We start from the raw sequence: 10,750 nt of genomic DNA on the forward strand, positions 1-10,750 counted from the left end.
TGCACACGTCTGGCTGTCAGCTGGGCCTTTGTCTCTCTCTCTCTCTCTCTCTCTCTCTCTCTCTCTCTCTCTCTCTCTCTCTCTCTCTCTCTCTCTCCTGCAAAGTCACGTTGCAAAAGGCTAGAGGACAGGAACAGGAGGCATTGTTGCCATCACTTTTGTAAACAATCAGTCACAATATACATGCACATCCTCTTCCCTGTCAAGCCCATCTCTTGGTTCAAGGTCGGAAAGAGAGATCCCAAATTTGTTTTCTTTGGAGTTAGCATTTGGAGCTCTTTCAACTCCAAATGCTGATAGTGACAATCACAGTTTCACAATAGCATTGCTGTCTACTTAGTGTGTAGCCAGCATTTTTCCTAGTTGGTTTTTTTTTTCCATACTCACAAACTTAGGAGTTAATAACTGTTATTATACCCATTTCACAGATGGGGATAATATTAAATAAGAGAAAGAAATTAAATAACTGGCCAAAGTTTCCACTGGTAGTAAGTAGAAGAGCTAGGATTGAACACAGGACATCCAGTCCACGGACCATAATTTTTTCAGTAGGTAATACATTGACATGGCTCAAAGGTCTAAGATATCAACTATATCAAAGCTATGTACTGAAAAACCTTCGTCCCACCTCATTCCTATCCATTGCTGTCCTGCCACCTGCTCCCCAGAAGTAACCACTTTTGTGTGTTTCTCCAGTGTTTTCTTACGTAAATACAAAAATATGTGTTCTGATTCACACACACACACACTTTTTTACACAAGTGATAGTGTCACCATTCACACCATTCTGCTCCTTGATTTTTACATTTAACAATAAACACCGGAGCTCTTCTACTCAGTTCATCGAAATGCTCTCCTTTTTCATGGCTGTATAGTATTCCACTGTCTAGTTGTTGCATAATGTATCCAACTACTCCACCATCCATAGAAACTTGGTTTGCTCTTACAGAGAAGGCTACTATAAATAACCTTGAGCACACGCTGTTTCTTTTGTGTGAAGGGCCACCTGTAGAGAAAAGAAATGGTATTGTCAGATCAAAGGGTAAATGTATTTTTGGTTTGATAGATATTAGCAAGTGGCTCTCCAGGCAGTGCGGCCTCGGCCTCATGGTCAACAGCCCAGACTCTAGAGTCAGAAGGCCTGGGTTCAGATTCCAGCTCTACCTTGTAAAAGCTTCATGACCTCAGAAAAGCTACTTAACCTCTCTGCTGAAGTTAACATAACTTCTAGTTCGTCACTTGCAACACGAAGATAGTATTTACCCCACAGGGTTATTACAAGGATGCAGATAAGTTTATGCACAGTTAGTGCTTGGAACGCAGCTGGCGCCGTCCAGCACGTCTGTGACAGGCTCTCACCATGTGCAGAGAGGCAGCCCGGCTAATCGCAGGACAGGCGAGGGCGTGGAGACGTCTGCCAGGTTTGGACACTGACCTCATAGTAATCTAGCTAGAAGCACTTCAATCTCCCCGGTTGTGGCTCTAATGTATTTTTTGGTTCAATGCAAGTCAGCAGATATTTATCAGATGCCGGCTCGGTGCCTAGTCTTGCGTAAAGACCTGTGTGGAATACGCAAGGGGTGAAAGACAGTCCCTGTTTTGAAGAGGATTTTGATTTTTTTTACAGTGGTGACAAGACCGTGTGTGGATCCCTTAAACTGGTCACATATTTATATCATCTCTGCCTATGTTTGTCACCCTCACTAGACTGTGGGCCTCTTGAGGGCAGGGCCTGAATTGAGTTCATCTCTACACCTCTGTCACCTAGCACTGGGCTGGCACAAAGGTTCAAACACTGCAGTTCCAACAGTGGGCACCACGAGAATTCCAAAACAGGCTGGAATCAGCAATAAGGGCTTCAGGGAAGAGGTGGGAATTGACTCCTAGAGTGACAGAGCTAGACGAGGCCTGAGGGTGGGCCAGACCGACTGATGAGGTAAAAAAGGCCCTACGCTGGAAGTTACTTGTCCAAAGCCAGAGGGGATCACATGGCAAAGGGGGGGTCTACAAGAGGCCTCCTGATTCCCAAAGTGCTGGGAAATATAGGAGGAGCACCACATCCTGATGTTGACACAGCACTTTACAGTTTACGAGGTAGGTTTGTACACACAGGCAGGAGAGTCGTCAAGCTTCTGTAATAACGCCTGCCATCTGAGCCTCCTGGTTTAGTGGAAAGAATGTGTCCCCATTACTTGCCCAATTTCTGGACCTAAAAAAGGAGGATACCAGTAACCACTCTGCCAGTGAAACAAGGTGCGGGGCTGTTTCCAGGATCGTGTAAGCTTTGGAATGCCTGGTTTCTGGTCTTAATACCCTGGTGATGGCTGGGCTCGCCCACCTGGCTTCCAGGCAAGCCCCCCGCAACTCATTTCCTCGGGAGTCCAGCCCTTGTCTCCCCCAACCTCCCTTGCCTTTCTGTTTCAGCAAATCACAGTCCCTGACAAACAGCCTCAGCACCACTGACACTTCCCAGCGCGGGACCCCAAGTGAAGACGAGGTCAAGGCTGAAACCATCCGCAACCTGAGGAAGTCGTTCGCCAGCCTGTTCTCTGACTAACTCTGTGCATCCGGGGAGGGGTGCTCTGTTACCCTCCCCCCGTCCTGCCTCATCTTCCTTCTCAGGCTTGGTTCCTGATGGGAACAGAATGGAGGGCCTGAGAATATACTTTCTAAATGCCTTTGACCCAGGAACTAAGTATCTATGTGTGTTCCCACATCCCTTCATCATGACATTCCAGTGTCATCCAGCTGAGTGGTGGGCCTCTGAGAGCCTCCAGGTTCCACAAAATGGGCCTCAGGCCAGGCATCCCATCAACCTGCCATTCAGATGCTTGCTTCCTTGCCTCAGCTAACCGAGTGAGATGTCTGTGCTAGTGTTCACCTCTCTCGTTAGAGTGTTTCTTGCCTTTGGGCGAAGGTCCCCCTCGAGGCCTTGCCCCATCTCCATCCAACGCAGACACTGCAGTCGGACCTCAGCAACATAGGAGGCAATAATCTTTTGACAGTGTTTTGCCAACAAAAGGAGAAAAGCCCAGCCAGGGGAACCTGTCACCCACCCATGCCTAGTTCCATCCAGGCTTTAGACAGACCGCCCCTCAGACCAGGCAGGCAAAGACCATTTCGCCTAACCACCTGGGGTCCTTGAGGACAATGGAAAGAAACCAGACCCTGTGTGACAAGACAGGCCTTTCAGAACACAACAGAAATGCTGCTCACGCCCAGCATGGACAGCCACGAGCTGACCACAGGTTCTTTTAGGAAGCGTTACTAGTTCCCGGAGGGGAGAGATGCCCGCAGCGTCCCCAGGAAGGAGTTAGGTTAGGGCTCCTCCACCCTTGCTGTTACACCACCAGGAATTCTTTCTGCATTCCTACCAGGAATGTTGCTTCCTCCTCAAGGATATATGAGGAACCAGAGAGAATCAGCAGATCAATGACACAGGACCAGAAAGCGCAATTATAGTAACTTCTAGGTGGGCATTTCACAAACTCTGTACAGCATTTGGTAGGTTAATTACAAAAGATACCCATGGCCAAACATATTTAGGAAACACTGTTTATATATCCTTTTTTCTTTCTTTCTTCCTTTTTCTTTCTTTCTTCTTTTTTTTTCTTTTTTGAGATTGGTAGTACACATTACATGACAAAGGCTCTTGGAATTCCTGCAGCAAAGATATTAATCTTATGTTTCACCCGAACTTATTGGACTAAACAAGTTAACTCCAGAGCTGGAAAGTGTCGTCCTGACTCCCTTCCCTGTGCTATTCCCCTGTATCAGACTGCCTCCTAGGCTCAGATGGGGAGCAAGGCTGTCCCCAGTCACCAAGCACCTGGTGCTAGAAACATTGTAGGTGCCAGCATCAGCTTTCTGGTCCCCCAAAGAGGCCAGGATATTAAAACATAGCCATGTTATCTCCTGACAGCCCCCCTTGAGACTTAAGCCTTGTCTTCCCCTCACTGTTTACAAGGAAGGGAGAGAGGGAGTATGGGTAAAAATGAAAGTCTCCTTGGCTCAGAGCTACATACTGAATAGAAAGAAGAGTGAGGGAAAACGTGTGGGGTGTGCTGTGGCATCACGAAGACCTCACTTTTAGAAGATTAAGAAAACAGAGAACATCTCAGGCAATTGTCACTCTTCTACGGTGGAGATTAAGGTGGAAAAAAGTCAAATGCACCCACTTCTCATTTAGTAATAAAATACAGCTCAAAACACACAACAAAGACATACGTTCCCAATGTGTGCGTATAGCTCACTTCATGTCAGACCAAAGCAGTCAGAATTTCCCATCAGAAGGCCCAAACCTGTGTCGCTGTGAGTCTCCCCAAGTGTTCTGAATGCGTATGGTAGTTAGCCCTGAGCTGAGCTGTGTGGGAAAGCTGCTCTCTGAGAAACAGGGTGGGTAGAGTTCCTGACAGCCAGGGACCCACTACTTTGGTGGGCAGAGCTAGTGGTTTCACACGCAGTGACCACATGGCTTCCATTTTCCCGTTTTCCTAAATTCTGTCCCTTGTCCCTAAAAACATCTCAACATTCCAACTGTATCTCCCACATAGTCCAACTGCAGTAGCACAAACTCCTTTATCCGGCCAGACATTCTGATTTGTATAACCACGCACAGATGGTCCAGGACCTAACACCAGTTTATAACCAACACATTTAAATAAAGTTTCCCCGTTGGTCTGTGTCTGAATGGCGAGACCACAAATGGTCTCGTGGAGACCATAGATGCCCAAAAAGACTATTTTGTCCTACAGGCTGGCACATCCCTTCCAAACATTTAACCTTTAGTAACTGACATTTTTAAAATGGGAAAGGACCAAAAGCAGGGGTGAGAGGAGAGTCACACTGGAGAGATTCTGAAAGGTTGTGTTTGTTGTTTTTTTGCTTTGTGTTTCACCACTGTGACCCAAAGAAAGACTAGCATTTTCCCTCCCAGCTGACTCGGTGAGGCTGAAATATCTGACAAAGATCCATTTGTTCTGTGCGAACATGTAGCACAATGAGTGGGAGTTTAAACACGCAGCGTCAGGGGACACCTCCGCCAGCCAGAGAAAATACCTCTTCCACACCATCCTCCGAGGAGCATGAGAAAATGGTAGCGTAGTTTCATTAACTGTAAAATCAGCTTTCTCGTCCATCAATTCTGTGTTCTCTACATCGTTACTGCATTCCCTCCCAGCGTTCAGTCCCTGCTGATGGGGCACCTAGTTCTACCTCTGTAAAATGTCAGGGGTGACGGGCCTTCTTCACGCACATGGTCACAGGTCCAGCCTCAAACCCTGGGAGCTGAGCATCAGCTCCCTTCTGGAAGTTCTCCAAATTTGCTGTGAGAGTTTAAGAAGAGAGCAAGCTGGTGCAGGTATCTCAGAAATGAGCTAGGTGAGTCAAGCCAAGGCTTGGCACACAGTAGGTGGTCAGGACATGTTTAGATTGGAATTGATAAAATGTAAACAAAGTGTTCGGATTGAAGAAAAAGGCTATTTTTCTCAGGATATCAATGCGAGGAAGTCACTTGCCCAGAAACAGAATCAAAGCAACAGGGAGATTAGGAAGATGGGCTAAGACGCGGAAGAAAATCTATGGCAGGTTTGTTACCCTCGAAAAGAGGTTTCAGACTCTAAACTGAGTCTGAAGAGGAATGGGAGCACGCAGAATCGGGGGGTCCTGAGGCCTCCCCCACACTGAGCATGGTCCACATAGCACTGAGGGGACTGCAGGTCTGCCACGGCTGGGATGGGAGGGACGAGGTGCCATTGTCAGCCTGACAGAGGAGGCTATGGCGAGCAGCCCAGGACAATACCAGTTTGTACAGTGAAGGCCCAGGACCAAGGACGCCCATGAGCACACACACCTACACCACACACTGGACACATGTGGGGACAGAGCCCCAGAGAACAGTTTCCAGGCTCTCGGCCTCACGTGGAAAGCTGCTGGCTCGGGTAGTAGATGGCCGTCAGCTGTGACTATTTGGTCATCAGCTGTAACCAGTGAGCCATTGGCCCCTGATGTAACTGCCGTGGCTGAGCTAGCAAGCAGATTGCAGTTAGCAAGGGGTTGCTTGGTTGGTTGGTTGGTTGGCGGAGAAGCAGATGGCAGATTGCGGATGGTGTGGCTCCTGCTTCCTGCGTCTCCAACCCAGCTGCCAGCGAGAATATAGTGGTATGACTCCCCTATCTATGGCTCCGTGGGTGTTCCTTTTTGACCTCACTATGTCCTGCGTTCTTGTGCGGGGAGCGGGACCAGAGATCTCGCATGACACGTGGCACAGCGAGCAGGATGTGGTGTCGGCCGGAATTCACCGAAAGATAGTGGAGCAGCTTGTGCATATGGACGCTCGGTTTCGGGAAGGCCGTGAGGAGCGGCACGGGGAACAGGAAGCACAATCTGCTCGGGAGACATGTGAGCCCTCGGTGAATTGGTGGGTCTCTCTAGCCTCTGGATGGCACGCCACCCTGTTGGCCGTGGCAGGCATCACCTTCCATTTGGTGGTCTGCTGCTGCTGTGGGCTCCAAGGGTTGTGGACATCTTATACTGAAGCCTCCACCCAATCAGACGCCTGGCACGGCGAGCAGGATTCCGGCCAGGTAGGAATGGTGTCTGACTCTGGGCAGGAGGACAGGTGGCCCCCACACAATGTGTGGTGCCTGGTGGCCACTGTTCTCAGGAGTTGGACCCCAGTGGCGGGGTGGGAATACATGGGCGGATCCCCAACCAGCATAGGCCAGAGAAAGAGAAGGTCGTTTTGGTCCTGTGGGCTGGGAGGTGCTTGCTGAGGCCCAGATGTGGGACTTGTAGTCCCAGGAGGAAACGCTGAGTCCTCGGTGGAGGATGCGGGTGAGGTCAAGGTCATCCCTCACCCCCAGGTTGGGGAGGACTTGGAGCCCTCGCCCTGAGGGGAGGGCACTTGTTATAGAGCCGGCGCACAGCCCTGGCGAATGACTGTGGACTATGGGGAATTGCCTTCCATCCCTGATTTGATGGACCATTTGACTGTTTGCTTGGGAACGTGCCACCGTGTGGTGGAACTGGCGGATGTTTGCTTCCTGTGTCTTGCCCAGCCGTTAGCGAGACTGTGATGCAGGAACACCCTTTGTTGGGGTGCAGGCGGATGTTTACTTTCTGTGTCTTGACCAGCTGCCGACGAGAATATGTAAGCACCTTGGCTGTGAGCCACTTTTGTTCCAGCATGGTGCCCTGAGTAGTCCTGGCTGTACCCAGGAAGTTTGGCTGTGAGTAGAAAGACTGGTGGTACCCTGAGAACCTTGGCTGTGCCCAGGAGGTCTGGCTGTGCCCAGAAAGACTAACGGTAGCCTGAGAAACCCTGGCTGTGCCCAGAAAGTAGGTGGACATTGAGGGACACCCCCTGGGACATTACTTGAACTGGACTGAAACTTTTTCTCATGAGCTGGATTCCTGACAGAGGGCCCCTTGCAGAAGATGCTTGTCATATAGATTTTGAGGCGAGACCCTGGGGGGTAGAGTGTGGGGACAGAGTCCAAGAGAGCAGTTTCCAGGCTCTCAGCCTCACGTGGGAAGGTGCTGGCTCGGATAGTAGATGGCCATCAGCTGTGACTAGTTGGCCACCAGCTGTAACCGGGTAGCCATTGGCCACTAATATAACTGCTGTGGCTACACTAGCAAGCGCGGATTGCAGGTAGCAAGGGGTTTGTTGGTTGGATGGTTGGCAGAGAAGCGGATGGCAGATTGCAGAATCTGCGGATCGTGTGGTTCCTGCTTCCTGTGTCTCCAACCCAACCACCAGCCAGAATATAATGGTATGACTCCCCTACCTGAGGCTCATTGGTGTTCCTTTTTGGCCTCACCATATCCTGCATTATTTTGCGGGGAGCAGGGTCAGAGACCCCGCATGACAGCACAGCAGAACTTCCCACACAGCACAGCCCGGCTGGAGCCACCCGCAGGCACAGTGCCTGTTCAGAACCCTGCCCCTCCCGGTGCTGGAGAGCAGACTGGGCGCTCATAACACGTAACACATGTGGGCAGCTGGTTTTATGTGTTTAGTTGGTGAAAGGCTGGTTAGTCCCAGTGGAAGCTGGTTAGGCCAGCCGTACAGATAGAAGCAGTAACTGAATTACATTGGAGGAATAGCTCGTGGTTAACAGCACTTACTCATGTACCGAATGTTTTTATCCTGGAGAACAAGCTAGCTGGTTACTAACTACATTGACGAGCGTGAAAGGTGTCTTTGACTCCTAAGCAGTAACTGATGAAATTCAGAGTTTTGGTCTAATATTTAGACTCTAACAGAAGGCGGCACTTTTGGTTTGATTAGAGACAAACTGGAAGGTTGGGCAGAAAGCAAGTCACATCAGTCCACGAACCAAACAACGCATACAGGGCACAGAGGCTCCCTATGTTTCCGCAGACAAAACATGCAGCCACAATGGATGACACCTGGATACTTAGATCTGTATTCAGAGCTCTCTCCACCGGCAGGCCAAGAGGAAAAGAGGAAAATGTCTGGGAAATGTTTTTGAAAATTAGTGAGGCATTCCTTTAAGGGAAAACCAATCAAAACTAAACATTCCTTCTGTAACGTGTGTGTATTCGTCCTTTAAAATCCTAAATACCTTTTCATTGTTTTTATTCTGATTGGTCCTCCCACTTTTAATTTCTGTTTCCAAACTCTTGTATAAGTATCTCCTCTCTGTGGTCTTTCTTTGAATCTAGAGCTGAACAGTTAACATTTCCTTGCCTCTCAATTAACATTTCACCTATTTTGCTATGGAATAGCAGAAATTTAAGTGCTACAACTAATTGGGGCATCCCAGGGGGAACATTTCAGTTAGGAGTAAACCTTTATTTTACACGAAGTACCTAGTTTCCCAATAATCTTATCCACTCCACGTCTTCTACAGTCAGAGATTGTCACGGGCGTCTTAACCATGTTTATGCTTAAAGCACAGCAGAGGATTGAGACCCGCCCCCCCTCTTCCAAGGCTGACTCGGCAGCTACTGCCCAGGGCAGGAGAAAGACAAACCTTGGTGCTGGGCCCTGAGGATAGGGAGCAAAGGGAAGAGTGTCCAGCTCCATCAGAATAAGAATGACAAAGGTACTAGACTCAGCAGTGCTCTCAGGAATTGGGCAGAACCAAGAAAGAATGAGAGAGGACAGATTTCAACTGTTTTTACATAGGGAATCACAAACTCTTAAGTTGGAAAGAGAGGCTACTTCCTCCCATGGTTTGATCTTGTCATGTGAAACCGTATCTTTCATTTATAAGCAAAGACTGGGCCGGGCCTGGGGAAGCAAGCTCCTGTTAATAAAAATAAGTAAACGGGGGAATAAAGAGTCACAAAGTCCTTAAGGCTACAAGCCAATGATGTAGAACAGCATCTTACTAAAATGCTTACCCAGCTCTAAACTATCCTGTTTCCTTTACAATGTATCAGTGATGTCAGAAAATGAGTGATTGGGCTACGGCCAAACCATGACTTTGTTCTCATACACCAGCAATATGTAAAGCTCAACAGTCTCAGTCTAATGAAAAGAATGTAGGATTTTACAAGCTTCTAACTGTAAGTTTAGCTATTCAAGAGGGAAAGCTTTGAGGGTTGTTTTAAGAATTTAGAATCAACTATTGTGAGAGGATGCAAATTTAGGTGTATGGCACACTGCCCGTATCCTAAACTAAGGTTTATAACACATGCCAGTGAGTCTGAGGTGAGGTTGGAAAGTAGCGTCTGTACCTGGGGGACACCAGCACCCTTCACGGACCTCTCATGGACCATTCGAAAATGACTGCATTTTGAAAACTCATTGCTTTCTAGTATTTGGTGCTTCTGATCATCACGGTCCTCCCACTCCCACTACACACACACACACACACACACACACACACACACTCTCACTCCTCACGGTGCAATCTGCACAAAGAGGTATATTGGAGAACCAGGATGTATTTGGAGCCATCCAAGCGTCAGGGGGACTCTTTCAGCCCATACCCAATTAAAGCCATATGGCATCTAGTGGACCCTCGTTTTTAAAAAGCTGTCCTCTAGGTCAGATAGTACATAACACCACAGAAAATGTCAACAGCCCCAATCCTTTGCCTATACATTAAGCTACTAAAGGTGACATGGCCTCTGGAAAATCATATTGACTGAATTTCCTCCACTGTGATGGAAAAAAAGACAATACATATCTGTAGCAAAAAAATATTTTCTCATGTATGTAGGACTCAAAATACTCTTGCAGCACAGAACATTCCAAGCCATTTCCTTATATGCAGAACAGTTTTTGTTATTTTTCTAAGCAGGAAGACGCTGGCAATATTCTGAAATAGTTTCTGCAGATACTAATAGTGTTTTATTCCTGTGTTGTGATTCAGGTTTTAATTTGCCACTATAGCATGTTTCTATAGTTGTTTGTATGGTAAGACACTTGTTTGGCCTTTTTGTTGTTGTAGAAAAAAATAAATCTTGAATTTTGTGTATTTTAAGTCTTAAAAACAAAAATGTTCTTCAAATAGTAAGAGGCTGTCTTTGAAGACCAAGTACCTGACCACTCAAAGCTGTAACACTGTGTTGTTAAAAGATGTCATCTACATGATTATAAATTAGGCACCAACAGATGGGGGAAAAAATCCTAACTCCACTCCAGAAGCGAGAAACGAGTCATCCGACAGTGCTACTTCAGAGCCCGGGACGTGTCACTGTGGAACCTGAGAGAGTGCTGCAGGGAGGGAGGCGGAGGGTTGAGTTGGTGGGTGTCCAAAGCACCCACCCC

The 10,750-nt window shown here is 47.9% G+C and overlaps 1 protein-coding gene across 3 annotated transcripts in view; it reads left to right on the top strand.

The window, feature by feature from the left end:
* Window positions 1-3,766, top strand: part of SYN3 (synapsin III) — a 424,224-nt gene extending 420,458 nt beyond the window's left edge. For 2 of the 3 annotated variants that reach the window (XM_033116584.1, XM_033116585.1), the window contains exon 14: window positions 2,425-2,798. In XM_033116584.1, coding sequence (XP_032972475.1) covers window positions 2,425-2,557 — 133 coding nt within the window. In that variant the 3' untranslated portion in view covers window positions 2,558-2,798. Of the gene's footprint in view, window positions 1-2,424 lie in introns of all 3 variants that reach the window. The other variant, XM_033116583.1, reaches the window with a different exon arrangement.
* Window positions 3,767-10,750: the final 6,984 nt, after the last annotated feature.

This window comes from Rhinolophus ferrumequinum, chromosome 10, assembly GCF_004115265.2.
Source record: "Rhinolophus ferrumequinum isolate MPI-CBG mRhiFer1 chromosome 10, mRhiFer1_v1.p, whole genome shotgun sequence".
Taxonomy (NCBI): domain Eukaryota; kingdom Metazoa; phylum Chordata; class Mammalia; order Chiroptera; family Rhinolophidae; genus Rhinolophus; species Rhinolophus ferrumequinum.